The sequence below is a fragment of the Dasypus novemcinctus genome, chromosome 20 (assembly GCF_030445035.2).
Source record: "Dasypus novemcinctus isolate mDasNov1 chromosome 20, mDasNov1.1.hap2, whole genome shotgun sequence".
NCBI classification, from domain to species: domain Eukaryota; kingdom Metazoa; phylum Chordata; class Mammalia; order Cingulata; family Dasypodidae; genus Dasypus; species Dasypus novemcinctus.
In genome coordinates this window covers 8,725,064-8,747,131 of record NC_080692.1, presented here as the reverse complement: position 1 = coordinate 8,747,131, position 22,068 = coordinate 8,725,064, and the positions used below count along the sequence as shown (strand labels likewise).

The 22,068-nt window shown below is 44.8% G+C and overlaps 1 protein-coding gene across 24 annotated transcripts in view; it reads left to right on the top strand.

Annotated features, from left to right (window-relative positions):
* Positions 1 to 22,068, top strand: part of CELF2 (CUGBP Elav-like family member 2) — an 840,440-nt gene that overhangs the window by 806,220 nt on the left and 12,152 nt on the right. For 7 of the 24 annotated variants that reach the window (XM_071210069.1, XM_023591840.3, XM_058282418.2 and 4 more), the window contains 2 exons: positions 11,818 to 11,937; positions 19,268 to 19,447. In XM_071210069.1, coding sequence (XP_071066170.1) covers positions 11,818 to 11,937; positions 19,268 to 19,447 — 300 coding nt within the window. Of the gene's footprint in view, positions 1 to 11,817; positions 11,950 to 19,249; positions 19,448 to 22,068 lie in introns of all 24 variants that reach the window. The other 17 variants (XM_058282414.2, XM_071210070.1, XM_058282413.2 and 14 more) reach the window with 4 other exon arrangements.

Sequence of the window (22,068 nt, the reverse complement as noted above, 5' to 3'; positions counted from 1 at the left end):
GAGTGTCCACAGTAGCCACTTTAACAGGCATGAGGTGCAAACTAGGAATTTAAGTTCAGTGTCAGCACAGCATCAACAGGCTGGAGGCAGGTGAATGGGTTTAAATTGCATGTAGCTCTGTGATCTTCCACAGGTACTTTATTTCTTAGGATAATTATAAATGATCAAATGAGCTAATACATAGGACGTTCTTAGAAGAGTGACTGGAACATGGCAAGCATTCAGTAAATGTTAGCTATCATTAGCAGCTTTATTCCTGGCAAAGCCAGACTGAAGAATGTATGAGTTTCCCATTGCTGCTGTGACAACCACACATGTAGCAGCTTAAAACAACTAAGTGTTCTCTTACATCAGAAGTCTGACATGGATCTCCCTGGGTTAAGATGAAGGGCAACAGGTTGTGTGCCTTTCTGAAGGCTTCAGGGGAGAATCCTGGCCTCTTCCAGCTTCTAGAAGCTTCTGGAAGCCACATTTCCTTGACCCTGGCCACTTCTCGTGTCTTCAAAGCCAGCTATGTAGGGGTGAGTCCTCATGCTGCCATCCCTCTGGTTCTCTCTATTCTGCCTCCATCTTCCACTTTTAAGCACCATAGGAATCCAAGATAATCTCCCCAATCTCAAGGTCAGCTGATTAGCCACCTTAATTCCTTCTACAACTTCAATTCCTTTTTGCTGTATTACCCAAATATATTCACAGGTTTGGTGATTTTGTCCATGGATATCTGGGGGGAGCAGTTTCTTTGCCTACACAGAAGATACAGTGGTAGTTCCTACTTCCCTTTCCAGCAGGACCCCGGATGCCAGGCCCTTCCCAGTCCTAACTCATCTTCCAGGCCTAATTTCATTAGATGAGTCAGCCTTATCTGCAGGAGAGCCAAGGCGATTGGGGGTGGGGTATGCACATTATCCATATGGGAGAGAGGGCTTCTTCCTGGGAAGTGGTGCTCAAAGACTTTTCCTTCTCTGGGAAGCTAAGAAAAAGAGAATGAGGATTTATCTCTGGCAGACATAAAAAGAAAACAAATGAAATGAACTTTTTTTTTTTAATTAGGTAAGAGTCAGTGTGCTGGTTATTTGGGTTGGTTTTTTTGGCTCTCCAAACAGCCCTTCTCCCACAGATGCTCTGCTTCTAGAGGGCAAAGCTGTCATAAGGCCTCCCTACCAAGGACTCTCCTGCCAGCCCTGGGCCTTGGCCAGCACCACCCCTGCCTCCCGCGCTGTGGGCAAATCCATTCAGTGGGTTGAACCTCTGCTTCCTCGTCTTCAGAAGGGAGGAAAAGACTCCGTATCTGGCGTCTGTTTCCTGGCTGCTGTAGCAAAGTGCCACAAACTGGGTGGCTTAAAAAAACAGATGTATTTTCTCACAGTTCTAGAGACCAGAAGTCCAAAATCAGAGCCATGCTTCCCTTGGGTTCCAGCATCCATGGCATTCTCTGACTTTGAGTCAGTCCCTGTCTCGTGGCCATCTCTGTGTGTGTGTGTGTCTGCCTGTCTGTGTCCAGATTTCTCCTCCTTACAGGACCCCAGTCATATTGGATTAGGACCTACCCTCATCCGTTCTGGCCTCATCTTAACTAATAACATCTTCAAAGATCCTGTTTCCAAAAAGAGTCCTATTCATGAGCCCAGGGGTTAGGACTGGAACATTTCCTTTGGGGATACAATTCAAACCATAAACATAATTCACAGGGTGGCTGGGAGAATCCAACCTGAAGTAGCAGAGCATGTCGAAAGATGTCATTGTTGTTGTTGGGATTGGGGGGAGGAACAGAGCACTCTCCTCCCGGGTGAGTCCCACTTACAGCTCTCCCTGAGAATCCCCGACAGAGGTCATTCCAGGTCAGATCTTCTGGCTCTGTGGTCTGTCTGGCATAGCCAGAGGTCCAGTGCCCTAGTCACTCTGGGCCCTGCTGTTCTGACCTGGACCAAGAAACTTTCCTGGATGTATTTTTCATCCACGTCATACCCCCAGCTTTAGGGAGACAAGAGCCACCCTCTCCCTGGATGGGAATGGGTATTTGGGGATTACTCAGCTTGGCATCTTTCCAGCAACGAATGACCCTGGTCAAATGAACAAAGAAATTCTGGGGTCAAGTCAGGGTTGCCACAACCTTGCCACAGCCTCCCTCTGCTGCCCTCCTGGCTCCCTGCACACCCCCACCCTCCACACACACACATTTTTTCACAAAAGACTACAGAATTGTGCTTGCCACTTGAGCCAGCAATGAAAGTGGCTTTCACCGATTGCATGACCTTTGGATTCCTGATTAGCTAGCCCATCAGAGCACTTGTGGACCAGCTGATAGGGTTCAGCTGGTGCTAAGGCTGGCTGGTCCATGAGCAAGGCGAGGCCAGCTTTGCTCCTCACTTACTTTCCTCTCGGCTTCACTCTGCAGCTTCTTGTGTGCATGGCGCAGCCCTCCACTGAAAGAGGTACCGTGGGCACTTGCCACCTTGGCCTGAAGTGCCCCTGAGCATTTTGTGAAGAGTTTACTTTAAGTGAGGAAGTGAAGGATACAATTCTCAGCAGAGACTGCAGGGAATTTTAGGTGGGCAGAAGGCAGTTATCCAAGGCAGAAATTTGCCAATCTGCCAACACAGAAATAGGAAAACATGTGGGGTGGAAGCATTGATCTGCCTCTGTCTGTGGTGTCCAGGGTGTCTTTATTGTGCATCGGTCGAATATTTTGTTCTGAAGTCCCTGCCTGCGGTTGGCTGTGGGACAAATTTGAGTTTAGCTTTCACATCCAGTAGAGAGGTTGTTTGTTAGAATTCAAAGGTTCTTAAAGGCAGCTCGTAGGCAGTAGTGATCTTTTTCCAACTAAGACTCAGATTGGGGTGAATTTTCAAAATATTGTCCAAGGATATGGAGCAAATGAAGTCTTCTCCCTTTAAGGTGAGTATTTATTTCATTTTTCTCAGCCTCACGTTTGACTCCACTCCCTCCTCTTCTTTCTTCACCTTCTACTGGGTCTACCCAAGAACAGCATCATAAAAGGTTGGAAACCTGTTCAGCCCAGGTCACCACAGCCGATCCCACGGCTTTTTAAGTAAACAGAAAATGCAGGCGTAGAGGCATCCTGCCCGCATAGTGTTTCTCTATCATGACGGCGTGGGCCCGCTGAGTCTCTGGGCCTCTCACCCTCCCCAGCTTCCTCAGTGCTCATGCACCATGTGTATCCGTCTACCATGAGCTGTGTCTTCAGCTCGCTGCTCCCACTATGGCTGTGAGCGGGCCACATGGGCGGAGTATGGTTCTAGCCCACTTCTTCCCTCAAGACTTGAAGGATTTGAAATGGCATCAGTGAAGGAGGGCAGCCAGTGCCAGTGTCAGCCGGCTCCTTCCCCTCCTCCCCCTGACGGAAGCTCTCACAGCAGCTGAGGCAGCCCCTCCTCTTGACAGCGCGTGGCAGGCAGCGTCCTGGGCCGGGGTTCCCAGGAGAGGTCGTGGAGAGGGAAGGGGCTTCTGGACAGGCTCTGCGCCTTCCTGCAAGAAGAACGAGGGTCATCCTGCAGAAACAGGACCCATGACACATTTGAAGATGTGTAGGCCAAGAGCATGAAAAGTTCATTTCCTTTTTTATTGTTTTGTGATATTTATCCTACGTAGGCATGTCTCCTCATTCCCACCTCTACCCAGGAACTGATGATCTAAAAATTGCCAGATAGTGCCAGATAACCAGGCCAAATGCATTACATAGCTTATCGAGTTGAATTCTCACCAACACCCTTGGAGTGAGGCACTCGTTTTTTGTCCATTTTGAAAATGATGAAACAGAAGCTTGGGGAATCCAAAGCCCTCAGTCTTGACTACAATCCATTCTTCCCATCAGTTTTCTGTGTTTAAGTTTCCATTAAAAGGAGGGTAATGGAATGTGTGGTGTTTTGCTACTTATTTAGAGCTATAGCCCAATTTCTCAACCGTGGGGACAAGCAAAGACACTTATTCTAGTACTTTCTAGTGACGCCCATGCTAACCCACCACCAGCACCTTCTACTCACATCCTCCACAGAATATACGCAGAGTCCTATCCACGTACGGTGTAAAGTGTTAGAGATGCGTGAAGTCTGTGCTGTGAAATCAGGTTCTACAGAGGCCAGGGTAGTAAGGCTCTGTTGTATACCTTGTGGCTGGGCATTACGACGACTCTATCACAACAGCCACCAGATGGCAGGTCCGGAGGAAAGCTTTCAGTGAGTGAGGCGGTGCTGCGACTAATTAGCAGCCTTTCCCCAGATTCTTGGCCTCAGTGCTTTGACACTCAGTGCTTTAAATCCCCGTCATTGGTGTGCGTGCCAGCTAGGCCTGGGGGCCTTCCTGAAAATAACAGCTTGTGCCAGGCCGCACCAATCACAACACTTAATTTCCAGCCCACCCCCCAGAACCTCATCCCCAGTTGACTTTCCTACTCACTTCCTGGGCTGTTGGAGGAATAACTCCTCTCCTCACCCTCTTCTTTTCTATTCTCTTCCCTTGGCTCTGAACAAAGAGAGGGAAGTAAAGAAATAGAGCCCTGAATAAAATCAAGTTTTCCTGACAGATACTGCACACTGGCACTGGAGTTCTTTTATTAGCTATATCACATCAGGGCTAAGACATAGATTTTCATGAAAATATATTATGATCCTTTGCAGTGCAAGCTGTTTACCCGATTTCTTTTTCGGTAGCACCTAAAATTGTTTTAAAGTCTGTTCTGTCTGATAATAGCACAGCCACTCTAGCTCTCTAATGCTATATGCACGGTATAAAGTTTTCTGTCCTTTTACTTTCAATCTATTTGTATCCTTGAATCGAAAGTATGTCTCCTGTGAATAGCATATAGTTGAGTCTCGGTTTTTTTTAAATCCAGTCTGACAAACTGTGCCTTTTGATGGGATTTCTAGAATGTATTTTTATTAGAGAAGTTGTGGATTTATAAAATAACTGTGCACCTGTATAGAATTCTCATACAGTACCCCTCCATCAACACACCACATCGTTCTGGAGTATTTGATTGGATTTTTAATCTGTACACATTTAATAGTCTTATTAATATGACTGAATTTGTATCTGCCATTTTACTTTTCTGTTTTCTGTGTCTCCTGTCTTTTGCTTCTGTTCTTCCTTTACTGCTTTATTTGGCATTAAGTGAATATTTTCTAATGTAACATTTTCATTTCTTTATATTTTCATAAGTTTTACATTTAGTTTCCTAGTGGTTGCTTTAGGGCTTACAATATGCATCTTAACAGAATCTATTTCCAGTGTATACTAACATAATTCTGTTGGGATATAGAGCTGTTACTTCTCTATAACTCTTCCCTCCTCCCCTGCTTGTGCTATTGTTGACTTATATATTGTATCTATACATGCGACATACACAAAAGCATATTGTTATAATTATGAGTTTATACTGTATGTCCTTCACACAAAATGAGAGGAGAGCAGGTATTATTTATGAGTTGGTTGCACTGACCCTTTCGTCATTTCTGGTTCTCTCCATTTCTTCCTCTGCACTTGAGCTACCATATGGTGTCATTTTCTTGCTCCAGTACAGCTTTGAACCAGCTGCCTCCTTTGTGCTGTTATTATCAAATATATTACATTTCTATATGTTATAGAACTAACAATACAATTACATACATACTGTTTTTGAGCAATTGATTCTTAAATCAATTAGACAATGAATATTTTTCCTCAAATTTAAAGTTTCTAGCCATTATCTTTTAAAATATTTTTTATCCTTTGTCTCTCACCCTCCCTCCCTCCCCCCATCAGATTGCATAATTTCTGTCATTCTATCTTTAAATTCACTGACTTTATCCTCTGCCAGCTCAGATCTACTGTTGAGTCTCTATAGTGAAATTTTCATTTTGATTATGTACTTTTCAACTCCCAAATTTCCATTTGTTTCCTTTTTATAATTTCTATTTCTTCATTAATATTTCTTTATTCAATGAAGCATTGTCATCATACCTTTCTCTAATTCCTTAATCATGGTTTCCTTTAGGTTCTTGAACATATTTATAAAATGTTTAATATGGTTAACACACTTAACAGTAGCTGCTTTGAAGTGTTTGTTTGCTAAGTTCCAACATCTGGGCCCTCTCACAGGCAGTTTCTGTTGCCTGCTTTTTTCCTGTGTACAGATCAGACTTTACTGTTTCTTTGCAAGTCTCATAATTTTTCTTTGAAAACTCAACACTGTAGGTAAATACTGTAGCAATTGCAGATACTGATTTCCCTTCTTACCCCTGCAGAGCCTCTGGTTTGTACTTATTTTCTTATTCATTTAGTGACTTGACTAGTTCAGTGAGATCTAGTCCCCTGCATTGTGCCTCTGGTGTCACATATCAGAGGACACAGCCTTGGGCTGAGAGTGACATTCTTAATTTTCCTTTATTCAATGGCATATTTTTTCCAAATGAGTCTTCTTGACTGTATCTTTCCTTGTTCTCCTTGTTAAGCTTCTGACTGGTTCTTTATTATTATCACATCCAGCTATTAGCCTCCACTAATTGCTAGCAAACAGCTCTATTGTTTTTTTGACCCCAGAGCATAAGTTGCCCCACAGTCTGATCCAAATAAAGTTGGACCCCTTCATAGGATTAGTCTTTGAGGCCAATCTTTGAAGGTGCTCTGACCCCAGGAGGACTCTTCTTAGCTTTCTCTTTCCCTGTTTAGAAGTTCACTTGCTAAACTTACAGCTGGTCTACTAATTTTGCACTTGTGGAGCTGCCTGTCCCCTCTTAACTGCTCACCACCAAAATCCCAGTTGTTTTCAGCAGTGCCATTGGGCTTAAACTTCCCCAAGCTCTGTTCCAAATAAAGCCATTCCCTTTGGGAGCATTGTGGAACTTTCTCCTCTTCTGTTCTTCTTCCTGTGCCTCCGTGCCACTGTGCCAGAGCTGGGGACAGGGATAGCAGCCTGCTTCTCTCAGACTGACACCCCTGGTCTACGAGGGGTCCGTGGGTGGGCAGGCGGTCTCCCCTAGTCTTCTTGGTATGCCTCTCCCGACATAGGACCCCCTGTGAAAATGAACTGGGGCAAGGGCTGTTGGGGCCCAGGATTCTCAGCATGCTGTGCCAGTGGTGGAACTTCTGTCCCCTGCATAGTGATGAGTTGGGAAATCGCATGCCTCTCGGTCTGGAATAGAAGTTCCACAGTACAGAGCTGAGGGTGGCTGGAGACACAGGTGGTCTGCCTCTCCCTGGGAGAAACCACAGCCCATCTGGGAGCTGTGAGTAGAGGAAGCCCTCGTCACCCTGGGCACACCTGCCCATAGCAGAGCTTTTGACACACTGCCCTTGTGGGGGGAGGCCGGTTGGGGGAAAGCAGTAATGGCTCAGATGCCACAGAATTTTGCTGTTTTTAATGAGATTTAGTAAATTTTCTTGGGAAAAAAAAATGTATTTTTTTATTTGCTATAGGCCCATGGGACAATTTCCAGGGACTTTAAGTGGTTTGTTTTTATAATTATCACCATTTATGGTTGTTTCCCTGGGAAGAGGGCTCCCAGATCCTCAATCCACCTTCCAGAAGTGTTTCTCTGGTGTTACATGAAATTGTGTGAGGTATTTTTCAGATTTTTATTGCTGGCTAAGATTTAGAACAACATTAGAGATAACTTTCACCCTTTACTAACCAGCACAGTAAGCTGGTAAGGATTACCACATGTGTGCTGACATCAGCCATAGTGCATGAGAAATATCTCAGGTGGGGAACTCTGACCGCAGCAATTGGACTGGGTTACCCAGAGAGACCCTCACAATGAAAACAACAACAACAACAAAATACTTAATACAATGTTTTTTTAAATCTTCTCAATCACATCAGTAATGGGCAGCTTAGTGGAGAATTACTCAGAGATCAATGGCTAAGTGAAAGGGAAACCCAGAAATAGTGGCACGTTGAAAATGACTTTCTTCTTCAGGACATTTGGTGAGCCAGTTAGAGGTGAGCCTCAGTTCCTACGCCTCCCAGGGCCTAAGGAACACGAAGCAAAGCACAGAACCTCTCCAAGGTACAGCATCCAACAGGAGCCCACTCCCACCTAACTCTGTAAACCCCAGTGTGAGGATCAACTAAAAATACGCCCCCTGAAGAAACGACAATGACGACATCTCATAGGACTATTTGGTGAGCTGAAAGAGGCAGATATACAGAACTGAGAAAATATGAGAGATTAAATGACATGGACTAGATCAAAAATATAGGCTAGCCAAAGCTCCTGAAGGAAAGGAGAGGGAGGATGGGAAAAAGACAATATAGCAAGAGTTAATGACTGAGAAAAAAAAAAATTCACATACTGACAGATCCCGGTGAGTTCCAAGCAGGATAAATAAAATTAAACTCACATCTGGACGTACCATAATGAAAACGCATAACACCAAAGATATGGAGGAGATATTAAAAGCAGCCAAAGATTTTTTAAAAGTTACCCTCCAAGCAACAAAATTAGATACCTCAGTAGCTGACATCTTAACAATAACAATGAAAAGCAGAGGACAGTGAGGTAAAATAACTGTCAACCTAGAATATCCAATGAAAAATATATTTCACAAACTAGGACAAAATAAGTCATTTTCATAAACATACAAAAAGCTAAGAGGCTTTTTATACCAAATAGCCCCTCAATAAAGGAAGTTCAATTGGATAGACTTCAAACTAAAGGAGAAATTATCCCAGATGGAAGAAGTAGGTATAAGCAAAGAAAGTGGTAAATATGTGGCCAAATCTAAATAAATGCTATGTTAAATAATATATTGAAATAAAAAATTAAAAACCACATTAGACCTAAAATAACACGATAACACATGGATTTGGAAGGGGCACTTCTGAGTTAAGAATTCTAAGGTCCTTGATTTGTTCTGACAGGGAGTAAAGGATATGGTTAACTTTGGTTTTCATGTGTTATATATGAATGTTAAAATTTTTATGATAATATATAAAAGAATAGAAATATTGTGTATCACTTCCAAAGCAGTAGAGGGGGAAATGGAATGAGAAAAAAAAAAAAGGCAAGAAAAGGGAGAAAAAAATATATATATAATAAAGGCAGGATAGTTAGCACAAACTCTAAAATCCTTCTATTAAAATATATAAGGCGGTTTTTTAAAAAAAAATCTGTCTTTATAGTAATTACAAAAGATATAGCTAAAACATAATAGATAGAAAAGTAAAAAGATGGAAAAATATACCAAGCAAATAACCAAATAAATCTGGTGCTGCTTTTTAAACAAGACACAAAAGAGACTTCAGTGCTAAACTAGGTATAAAGACAGTCACCTTACAAGGTTCATTTCATCAAAAGATATGATAATTTCTAAACTTAATTGCAAGTAAGAACATACCTTCAAGACATATATTTTTAAATTGGCGACATCTTTATAGGGAAGTTGGCCTTATCGTAGTGGAAGATTTCCATTCTCTCAGTAACTAGACAGATCAAGCAAACAAAAAAAAAAAAGAAAAAGCAAATGTTCCTGATTGTAAAAATGTATGGGATATTATCAGTAACTTTATACCAACAAATGTGAAAACTTAAATGAAATACAGAAGTCCCTAAAATCTGTAACTTAATAAACGTGATTCAAGAAAAAAATAAAATTTGAATACTCCTAAAACTATTAAATACTTTCAGTATTTTTAAATCATCCCATGTAGAAACATCAGGCCCAGACGATTTCTACTGACAAGTTCTATCGAACATTTAAGTTACAAGTAATTATACAATCTGTTACATGCTCCAAACCATTTTTTTGAGGGTAGCGAAAGCTTGGGAACAGAATTAAGGACAAAAAAAGAAGGAAAAATAAGTGCCAATTTTAGATGACGCTTATAGATTTTTTAAACTCTTACACAAGATATTATCAAATAATGAAGCTGAGAAATTATTGTTAATTTTGTTAGGTGTAATGCCAACCACATGGTTTTGTGGTTTTAAAAGAAAATGACCACAATTTCTAAAGGTGTGTACGATAGTATTTAGGGGTGAGGTCACATGACGGCTGAAATTTCCTTTAAAATATACTTAGGAAAGGATGGAAAGTGAGTACATTCTCAAATATTCTTGAATATGGATGTCAGTTTATGAGAGTTTATAATACAATTTTCTTTACCCTTGTATGTTTGAAAAGTCTCACAATATAGAAGGATTAGAAATATTGACTTGATTGTATATCTTTTTTTTTTTTGAAAAGGAAAGAAAAAGAAAACACTCAGGTAGCACATGGTAAGGTCTCAAAAGCTAATGTCATGTGTGAACAGAAATGTCATTTTCTAGGAATTTGATCTGGCTTCAGCAGAAAAGACTCCCAAGAAAGGCACACTGCAAGCCATGTTCTAGGGTCTCTGGGGGCAGAGGACGGATGAGCTCTAGCTAGACAGGAACATTTCCAGAAGATGGATGAGGTCCCTGGTCATGGAGGGAGACTTTCACATACGACAGTGCCATCACAGGTAGAAACGGACCAGTGACCAGAGTTCAGTTCAGTCATCACCTCCATCACGATCAAGTGAGTAATGTGATAAAGGTCGGCAGATCACAGTGCTAAACAAATGTAGATACTTGAAATGTCATTTACAGGAGCAATTATACATGCATAAGGGATAAGGCATGCTACTCTGGAAAACCACCCAGTAGTTCCTTAAAATATTAAACATGGAGTTACCATATGACCCAGCAGTTCACCTCCTAGGAATATACCCAAGAGAACTGAAAGCATATGGCTACACGAAAACTTGTGCACATCTGTTTATTGCAGCATTATTCATAATAACCAAAATGTGCAAAACCCCAACTGCCTGTCAGCTGGTGAGTGGATAAACAATAGGTAGTCTAGCCATACCATGGAACATTATTTGATAATAAAAATGAATGAAGTTCCAAAACATGCTATATGGTGGATGAGTCTTGAAGACATTATGCTAAGTGAAGTAAGCCAGTCACAAAAGACTACATATGATAAAATCCATTTATATGAAAGGTCTAGAATAGGCAAAACCATGGAGACAGAAAGTAGATTGGTGGTTGGAAGGGGCTGAGATGAGGGGAGAATAGGGAGTGACAGCTAATGGGTACAGGTTTCCTTTCAGGGTGTTAAAATGTTCTAAAATTGTACAGTGGTGATGGATGTACAACTCAGTAAATATACTAAAAATCACTGTATACTTCAAAAGACGAATTTTACAGTATTCAGATTATCTCAGTAAAGCCTTTTACATTAAGAAAGAGAGAGTGAGGAATAAGGGAAGGGGGAGGGTTTCAACCAGAATGGCTTTATCTCCTATCACTCGCCCCCCTCCATTACCACCACCTGGATCCTGAAACCTTAGGTCAGACTTAGGAGGATGCACAGGTTTACTTCAAAAGTTCGTTGAGAAGATGCCCAATCTGAAGCAGAGAGCCAAGAATTACCATCTTCCTGCCCACGCCCCATCCTCTTTGTTCCGGGCACTCTTTAACCTGGAGGATGTCGAAGCCCATCAGAGTGAGGCTAATGAAGGAGCCGCCCGCCCAGGAGGGTCCGCTGCCTGGCCCCCGCCACACTGCTGCATTTGTGAATATTCTTCCCGGCTGACCAGCACTGAGCATATCCGTCAGTGCCACCTTGGCAAAGCCCCGCTGGGATGATGCTCTCATCACCAAGTCCATCAGCTGCCCCAGTACAACCCTCCATTTCTGTCACATCAGAAGCATGAGTGAGGACCCCATTCTCACCCTTCTTTGGCTCCTCTTGACTCGCGGCGTGAGGGCCGTCGAGTCCCAGTGGAGTGGGCACGCGCTCACCCTGTGCTTTCTCTCCCTCCCCTCCATTTTCCCTTCATTTTCCTAGTGGCTGCTTCCACCCCCAACTCCACTGCGGGTGCCGCCATGAATTCCTTGACCTCTCTGGGGACCCTGCAAGGCTTGGCTGGGGCCACCGTGGGACTGAACAATATTAACGCGCTAGCAGGTACCATCAACAGTGAGTATTTGCTGCTCTGGTGGACAGCCTTCCCCCACATTCTCCACTGCAAACCATCAGCCAGAAATGGCCTAAAACGATGTGTGCCGGAGAAAACTAAAACTTGGGGTGGGGGAGCACGTGCTTTGATAGGCAAAGGTCACCCACAGTCACCTCGGCTCGACGACACCCCACCCCTTGCCACCCCCACGTTCCCTCCCCGTACATGACATGCATCCAGCCATGGATTCCTGTGATTGGCAGACATTGGGGTTGGGGTTGGGTTGGGTTCTCCTGAGATGTGGAAATGGAAAAAGGAATGGACTAGAAATCAGGACACCTGGGTCCAGGCCTCCAGCTCTGCCGCTGATCACCCATAGGTCTTAGGCAGTTACTGCCCCATCTCTGGGCCTCAGATTCCCCATTCAGATATGGAGAGTGTCGGGGTAGGGGGCCTTAAAGGTCCCCTCCACCTCCCAAGTCCAGAGCTTGACAGCTCACAAAATCACACTTTGTTCTAAAACATCAGACTCATCCAAGAACGCTGGGGTCTGCGGCCTAACCGTTTCATCCTTTGAGATCTAGGTGGGACTAATACCCAGACCAGAGCAGAAGTTGTATTGCAAACTCATGCTTGGGGCAGGCTCCTGCATGGGGTGGGAAACTGATCCTCAGCCCACAAAGGGGCCACTGCTGCCTGTCGCCCATTCAGTCCCCTCTGGGCACCTGAGAGCCCCGCAGGTCCATGATAATGAGCAAAGCTTAGAGCTTCTGCCTCTGGGCCCAGTTTACCTGCCATAGAGCCCAGGCTACCCACACCTGCCCATTTTAAGCCTTATTAAAGGGATCCTTGGCAAGTTACCCTATTTCAAGCCTCGATTCAAGAAGTAAACCAGTGTTTAAAACCAGGCAGTTAAAAAAAAAAATCCCAGTAATTTTATACTTTAAAAACTCAATAAGGGGAAGCGGACTTGGCCCAATGGATAGGGCATCTGCCTGCCACATGGGAGGTCCACGGTTCAAACCCCGGGCCTCCTTGACCCATGTGGAGCTGGCCCATGCGCGGTGCTGATGCGCGCAAGGAGTGCCATGCCACACGGGGTGTCCCCCGCATAGGGGAGCCCCACACACAAGGAGTGTGCCCCGGAAGGAGAGCAGCCCAGCGCGAAAGGAAGTGCAGCCTGCCCAGGAATGGCGCCGCACACACGGAGAGCTGACGCAGCAAGAAGTCGCAACAAAAAGAAAGAAACACAGATTCCCAGTGCCACTGATAAGGATAGAAGCGGTCACAGAAGAACACACAGCAAATGGACACAGAGAGCAGACAACTGGGGAGGGGGAAAGGGGAGAAAAAAATTTTTTTAAGTAAAATAAACTTTTTTTAAAAAAAAACAAAAATCCCAGTAATTTTATACTTTAAAAACTCAATTAGAACAACTGGCAGTTTTTATTTAGTTAAAAAGAAGAACCTAAAACTCATCAAAATAAAGCCTAAATTTTATAATCTTGATTTTTTTAAAAAATTGATCCTATATTTATAAATCAGAAATTTTCAGATTTTATCAAATCCTTTTATTCAGATGCCCTGAGAAAAACAAACCAAAGCCTGGACTGTTTTGTCTGAACTAAATTCAAAGGGATTTAAGTTTTTTTAAAAAGGCCTTTTTCCTCCTTGCGATGGCGGGAGAATGTCTCGTTCCAGTCCCGAGACCCCAGTGCTCCCCGTTCCCAGCAGCGAGGAGGAGCCCTCCCCGCCGGGCCCCGTGTTTCAGGACAGCCCGTGGAGCCGGCTGGCTCGGCCGCCTCCCAGCGTGTAGGGCTGTGCTTGGCTGCTGCCTCCCAGTGTGTAGGGCTGTGTGCTCACGCTCCTCTCTTGCCCCAGGACCTAGTTCCCCGCGAAAGGACTCTGATTCGGTCGCCGGCCTGTCCTCGGCCTGCACAGCCCAGGCCAGTGGGGATGGCTGTCCTCCTCAGCACGCACTCGTGCCTGCTGTCTGTGTGTCGTGTCCGCGTCGTCCAGCTCCTCTCCATCCTAGCTTGTCATCTGTGGCTGGGATTTTCCCATCGTTACCATGAGGGAGTGGAGAGGGACTTGGGTGAATGGCAGAGAAACCATGGCTACTTCCCGCTTGGGGTCTGGTGTCATGAACATTTTGCTTCTGGCAAGGACAACAGGGTTAAATCATTCTTGTTCTCTTTAATCCTTTGCCATTCGGTTAGGATGAGTATGTATTCATGGGAAATTAAGAAAGAATGTCTCTGGCTTCACATAATCCCTACCGGACCATGTGAACCAGCGAAATGTTTCTTTAGACCAAACTGTGTCAAATTATGCACGAAAGAAAATAGAATCCCTTAGATTTACAGAGTTCCATGCACAGAGCCATTTCACCATGGCCACCTTAGCATGGAGACAGTATCATCTACTTGTCTCAAATTAAATCTGAACAGAAATGATGGCACTATCTGTCTATTAGATGGTTCTCAAAAGAAGGTAGTCAAGAAATAGTTACCTGGACAGAGTCCACGTCTTAAAGGGTTGGCCATAACTTTCCATACTGTTGTTCTCTCCTACTCCACTCTGTCCCAGAAACCATTACTTGCCATCATAAGGAGAGATGCCTGGGTTTCTCAGTGGCATCAGTTCTTTTCCTTGGGCACCAAGAAAAATATAGATAAATGGAATCCACAGTTAATTCCCAAACTCACCCAAGGCTGAATGCTACCCTCTGCCCGGTCAGAGGTACTTTTTCCCTGTTAGAAAACAAAGCTTTTCATTAGTATACAAGTAGCCAAATTAAACTGTTGAGTTTGATATCCTTTTCCTTCCTTCCATTTATGAATGGAGGAAATGAAAATCAGCACGGCAAGCTAGAGATAATAGCAGAAACTGGCACCACAAAAAGTAAGGAATGCGGGTGATTGCCCCACAGGTCTTCCACCGCAAATTATCTGAGGGTTCTATGGGCATGTTTTATATATTAACATCCGAACTAAGATGAAGAAATACTCTTTGCAGAGATATATCCACACAACAGTCTATATTTCATTTTGGGGTTTTAAGTATATGTCAATCAGCATCCTTATTTTTCCTTGTTTAAACAGCATTATTCTTCCAAATAACTTAATCTCGCATGCTTAAAATTATGATTGTTTGAATATAACCAGCCACAAATGTCTAGTAAACAGTGTTTATGGAAATATTTTACATGCAGAAAAGAGAAGGTACTTTAAACACATTATTGTGTCTTTCACTCTCTCTGCATCGTGAAATTAACTATTTTTACCTGTATGCTTGGAACATAAAAGATATGCGCAGTTAGAAACACACACATGCACATACACTCCCTCTGTGACATTATTAACCTATGTATAATTCTACTAAATATACGTATCAGTATTTATCTACCCTGCTTATAGGCATGTTATACTTTTCATTTATCAGCTTGCAGCTTAGAAGAATCTCTGTCATCCACATAAAGGAAAATATAACCCCATAAATAAATCACAAATCTGGAAGAACAGAGAGTACACATCCATCACAGCTCTCTTTTTCATCTGGCATAATACCTAGCAGAGTGGCTGGCGAATCAGTAGAGTTTGCTTATGGTGCCGCACCCTTGATTCTACCTTTTTGGTGTCAACTCCAAACTGGCAACCAAAATTGTTCACGCTCCTCTGGGTAGACCTTCTGTGTCATCTTAAAATGATGCAGTAATCTCCCAGCTTCTTGGGTCTCAGTCAGTTGGGAACCTTTGGAGAGCAGTTAAGTTTAAAGCACTAAGTTGTCAGCATCTGTACCAAACTATATTTATAGACCTTTGGTAAAAGACCTGCCCTGGCTGAGGTTTGCCACACCAATCACTTTGCTTGGGACTCAACAGTAACTGGGAACAAATGGTTGGTCCATTTGGCCGTTTCAAAGGAAAAACCCTCCTCTTAAGTGGAAGCACTTTTCCCAACTTAACCTGCTTCAAACCTCTCCTTCTATCGCCCAAAGTTTTTAAGAGGTCATCAGGCAGCAGCAGCTGAATTGACAAGTGTTACCTTTGATAAAATGATTATTTAATCTAGAATAACATCAGATAACTCATAGGAACAACCCTCAGAAGTTGCAGTCTTGCTGTGAAGTATCTTCAGATCCCGCCAGCCGTGGAGTCAACCACCTGCTCTACCTTGGGTTTGGCACGCGCATGCCCGAGATGTTCCAGGACTGTTTTGGTTTTCGATCATCCCAGGGCACTTGTAGTGGTTAGAAGCGCTGCCCGTATTTTTTTTGTTCCCAAGGATGGGTCTACCCAGGGGGAAGGCCAAGCCCCTGCCGGCCCAACCTCCCTTTGGCACCCACACCCTCTTCACATGGTGCCCCTCTGCCACATCCTCCCCAGGCAGGTAAGGCCAGCGTGACCATGGAAACACAGAGGGTGAGCCGCAGCATACTGCCCACCCTTCGGAGAGCGGATCTGCCCTGAGGTGTAGACGCAGAGAAGGGCAGCCTCCCACTGTGAAGTGCACCCAGGAAGGGAGCGAGGACAGGCTGGGATATCACCTCCCTGGCCACAAGTCTCACGAGGACTCTTAGTTAGTCCTGAAACTTCCATACCTTCCATCCAGTCTTTCAGGAATATGGAGTTCATTCTGACCCTTCATTTCAAGCGAAAATGTCTCCCAGCAAAAAAAAAAAAGAAGGAAAGCACTAGAAAAGGAAAGAGATCAGTTCTCCTTACCTGGACAATAAAGAGAGGCATGTACTAGAGGGAAGGGAGACAGAGTGGTCTGAACCTCTGCAGTCAAACGCCCCCATGAATTTAACCTCTGGAGAACCCAAGGGTGGAGGCTGCAGATAGCCAGAAGGTTCTCTCTGGGGCCTGATTATTGAGAACCCCAAGACTCCGCTGACAGGGCATTGTGGGTACAGGTGGGGCAGCCACCTTTAGCCTGTAGTTGTTGGCAGCTCTCATAACCCCGTGACCATGCTCACTTAGAGCCGCCCCCTGGGGTGTGAGCAAAGATGAGCACCAAGGCAGCACTCACTCTCCCAGGGGCTTCCTCCCAGAGGGCTGAGCCAGGACCTGCTCATCTGCATCCCTAGCACCTGCCAATAGCCCTCTCCTGAGCTGGCTTACTCCCTCTTCTCTCCTCTTATCACTAAGGAGAAACATCAGTGTGCTTTGCATTCACCCAGGTATCAGGAGGACAAAGAGTAAATAAGACCAGAAAGGGAAAAGCCAAAATTACACCCCGCTCCTTTATCTTGAGAGTAACGGGTTGGGCAGGGGGGACAGGCAGTGGGCAAGCTATCCTTATTTTCATAACCACAAAGCAGAAGGAATAGACTCCTTTATACGCAGTCTCTTAACTCAAATTCACCCTGACCACTGCCAGCCAGCACCTGTTCAGCCTGGTTTGTAATTACTGGGCCTTCTTTTTTTCTCTCTCTCTCTCTTTTTTTTTTCTTTTTTTTTTTAAATGTTATATTCAAAAAATGTGAGGTCCCCACATACCCCCCACCCCCCTCATCCCACTCCTCCCACATCAACAACCTCTTTCATCATCAAGGCACATTCATTGCATTTGGTGAATACATTTTGGAGCACTGCTGCACCACACGGATAATGGTTTACACTGTAGTTCACACTCTCCCCCAGTCCACCATGGCAGAACACACAATGTCCTGCATCTGTCCCTGCAGCACCACCCAGGAGAACTCCAAGTCTTGAAAATGTGCTGGGCCTTCCTGAATCCTCTTTATCGGTTGGCTCTTATCACCTCTTATGACTTCAGGCTCTCCAGGGCACCCCAGCTCACCCCAGGCCTCTTGTGTCCAGACCGAGGAGAGTGCACCCGTACTTGCAGGCTGGTCCATCCTCAAGCCCACCCAGGGAGAATCCCAGTGCTGAGGAGCCCAGGGCTCCTCCGTGGTTAAGCTGTGGCCTCATTCTCATCTGGCATGTTGTCCTTTAGTCTGTGAGGTTGCCAGAGTAACAGAAGCACACAATGGAGTGAACAGAACATTCCCCCTCTCGATCCTATGGCTGGCAAGCAGTGCAGCCTAGGAGTGTCGCAGCGAATCTGGCATTTGCCTCCTCAGTATAATTTCCAAGCGTCCTTATCTTAGTGGTCCTCTATTCTCATTAGACTTCTTTCAAATTCATTTCACCGTTAGACCCCTTTGCTATTTCAAGGTTGTTAATCAATAGTCCTAATCCCTTCCAAGATTTTCATTCATGTTTTAAGTTCTTCCCAGAAACCAAGCCTTAAAAAAAAAAAAAAGGTTAACCACAAAGGGAACTGAAGGCGATTGTGAAGTCACCCTTTCCACTTCACAAGTTAATATGAACATTAACACTCTACAAAGCACTGCTTGTCTGGACTCAGATTTTATGGAAAGTGTGACTTTGTCAGCAATCAGCAGAGAGCAGGAGAGCAGCCAGGATACAAGGGGGACATCCAGAAAGTCTGCTGGCCAGCATCCTGTTCACATCAAGGGGCAGCTGAGACCCCACTCTCAGCCCGGGCTTCCCTTCAGGGTCCTGAAAGCATGACCGGGGGCTCTTCCCTGGGCAGCACCCACCGCTCCACAGGCCCTGATTGGTATCCGTGGGTGGTGGGTGCAAACTCTGCTGCTGAAACCCACACCATTCAGTTTCCAGGCTTCCATGCTGAAGGAGTAGCTTCCATTCTCTGCAGGGAGGGGCAGGGTCTACAGTTCTTCCAACGCCTTAATTCTTAAATCAGCTAGGCTATCATACACTTTGAATAGGGAAAGCTGGTTAAGGAAACTGCCCTTACGCTGGTTTTCAGACCTCAGAGCTTGTCTTCTCCGCTGTGTCCTCATGGGATGGCCACAGGGAGAAAAGCTTTAGTTTATCCCTTCCTTCTCAGCCCCTTGAGCTATCCCATGGCTTCTGAAGATACCCAGGAAATGGATTTTAGTGTGCAGGTGTCACCTGCTTCTAGCTCTGCAACACAGAAGGCTTCTATTTGAAAATGGCAGCCACAGTACTTGCCAGTAGCACGTTGCATGGAATTAAGATGTGTCGTCTAATCAGTACCTCCGTGAGTTCTGACCGCTGGCCAAGGGCTAGGCTTATCTTTGTTCAGGTTTGGGGTGGTGGGGTTTGTGTTGTTGTGTTTTTTTTTGACCATCGTTATGATGGGCACATCGTGGTTTTGTCTTTAGTTTCCTGTGGGCTTAGTTGGTGTGCTAGCTGCATGCACTTGCTGTTGTCCTCGTGTCAAATGATTCTCTAAACTTCCTTTGGAAAGCACTAATGAATAAGTGCTATTTCTCTTCTCTATTGTTGGGTTTTTTGTAAAGTTGCTCAAATGCTCTCAGGTATGGCGGCCCTGAATGGAGGACTTGGCGCCACAGGCTTGACCAACGGCACGGCCGGCACCATGGACGCCCTAACGCAGGCCTACTCAGGGATCCAGCAGTACGCAGCCGCCGCCCTGCCCACGCTCTACAGCCAGAGCCTGCTGCAGCAGCAGAGCGCGGCGGGCAGCCAGAAGGAAGGTACGTGCCCGCCCGCCCCGACGGGCGCCCCTGCTCCGCGGCGGGCAGGGAAGCCGGGCAGAGCTGGGATGTCACGGCACGTCGGTCGCTTTGTTTACTGCCCATGCTTTTTTGGTATGCGTGTGTCTTCTAAGAAATCTGAGAGGCCTAGACCACTGATTTTAATCTGTTCAGTCTTAAATTTCTTTAATCTTGTGATAAATTTTACCATTCGTCTCTCTAGATGGATTCCTCACCCGTTGTGTGTTATGTGCAATTAATCATTAGTTGCTGCCATAACGAAGTTGCCCAGACACACACCCCCACCCCTAGGCCTCTTCCAAATCAAGGGGGCCTCCCATCCTCCACTGGAACACAAGCTCCTCTTTGTGGCAGGGGGCAAATTGATACAGCCTCTGTGGGCAAAACGCTTGCTGCCACGTGCCCTGTGGTTTGTGGGGTCCCCGTGGCTGGGGACAGTGCTGCTCTTGGTAGGGGATAGTTTTCATGTCAGTGGTAAACCCACGGTTAGGAGGGATTTGCTCTTTCTTTAATTGAGGGCCTTCCGGGGAAGCAAATAAGTGATTGCCTTGCTTCTCTGCCAGCATAGCAAAATAAGCTTCAGGAAGTGAATGCTAAGAATAAATTAAAGCTAATTATAAAGTGGTAAATGAGCTCATCCCAATACGGATAGCATCTCTTTCTTTCCTACCCTCCTTTGGGTTCCTTCTTCCCGAATGGAAATGGCTTTAAAGCAAAATCTGCAACATATTTATTCCTTTTCTGATTTGTTTAGAATATGGGGAAAGAAGTTAGAATAGGGAAGTACTGATGCAGAATTTTAAAAAATTGTCTTCCCTTCCTCTTTCCTCTTACCCCATACTCCGAAACTGCTTTGGTCAACTACTTTGACTTTAAATAATGTGTTCTGCAAGAAATAGGATAGTTTTAACTTTGTAAAGTTGTGAATCCTAAGGGGACACAGATGAAAAGATACTTGAGTATAAAAACAAAAGAAAGGAAAATGTTTCTTCCAGCTTGTTGGTAGCATAGGGGTCATTAAAAATGAAAGACGTATGAAAATCCTTAGTTACTTCGCATCCTTTCTGCTTTGTCTTTATTCTTAGCTGTGACTGTTGTAAATTTTTCAAACATGCGCAACTATTCTGACACCTGTATTTGCTGCAGGCCCTATCCCAGAGCAAAGCCTGGGCTTGGGCCTGTGGGGTGTGACTGCTTGTGATAAGTGGGGGTGGTGGGAGGGGTCCTGTAAAACTATTGGTGAGCTCCTGGTGGGATTTAGAGAACACCTGTCACTTCTCTGCGATCAGCAGGGCCTTACAACATCCTGTAGCACTGGGCCGCCAAACATGGGCAGGTTGGTGGTGTGAGGATAAAGTCTGGGCTGTCAAACTGTGCTTCTCTGAGGGGCTTCACCCAGCCCAGTGCCCTAACACGTCCTGGCCTGGAGGTTTAGGGACTGCTTGGGCAGTAACTACCTCTCTGGGATTAGCATAAACAGTTCAAACTAACTATCACCTGCCCCCTAATTATTCATATTAAGGGATTTGGGGTACTGAGAGCTTATTTAGGGTTTTTGGTTGGTTGGTTCTTGGATTCTTTTAGTGGTGATTTTTTTGGGGGTTTTTTTGGGGTTTTTTTGGTTTTTCTTTATAATCATCTCTCGCTTCCTCATACCACCCTTCCAATCACCTTCTTCTCACCTAGTTAGTGTACACTCAGAAAATTTAAACCATCTAAGTACTGATTTAAGTAAAACATAATCCAAAAAGCAAACAGTGTCCGGAGGAGGAAAAAAATCCTAGAGTGAACTCCATTCATTAGAGCATTTTTGTTCTTCCATGGTTTATTTCTTGTGGGGAAAAACTTGGTTTGACTTTTCTTTGCAAACGTGTCATTTCTTTTTTTTTTTTTTCAAAGTTCTTTGAAACCCCCTTTTCTTTTTTCTCCAACCCACCCACATCAACTCCCCTCTTCCCAACTGAGGGAACCCATGGCGGCCTGGCCCCGGGGGTGTCCCAAGGAACCAGGACCAGCAGCAGAAATGCCTTCTCCAGGGCAGGGCCCTTCCTTCACTGCCGGAGGTCACGCCCGGACTGCCAGGCATCCAGCCCAGGGGACTTTCCAGAAGCCCCTGCAGTTGCCCCCAGCACCTTTGACCTGGAAGGCATTTGGCAGGTTCCAAATCCAGTGACAGATTCCCTTCACTGGGCTCTTGTGGCTTCTCTCCCTTCCTTTTTCCTTTTGTTGCCTTGAACTTTCAGGTATCTCCTGTAGAGATGGGGAGAGAACTGAAAGAGAAAAATGGGGGGAACTTAAGAAAGCTGATCTTTCCAACTAGTCTAAGTGAGCATGCTTTCCCCATTCTACCCTTGCTTCCAGCGTTTTCTGGAAAGCACTAGGGAAAAGAGAAGAGCTGGGCTTGGCTTATTCTTTGACTAGCTTCTAAAGGCCAGTGCTTTCATTTCCAAGCCTTTTTCCCTGTGGTATAATTCTGATCAGTTGGGAGACTCTAGCTACCTTTTGTTTCCCTCTGCTTTGACTCATTGCCAGTCATTTCTAATAAAGATGATTATTAGGCTGTGTATTAAGAGATTTGGCAAATCATAACTGTCTGGATA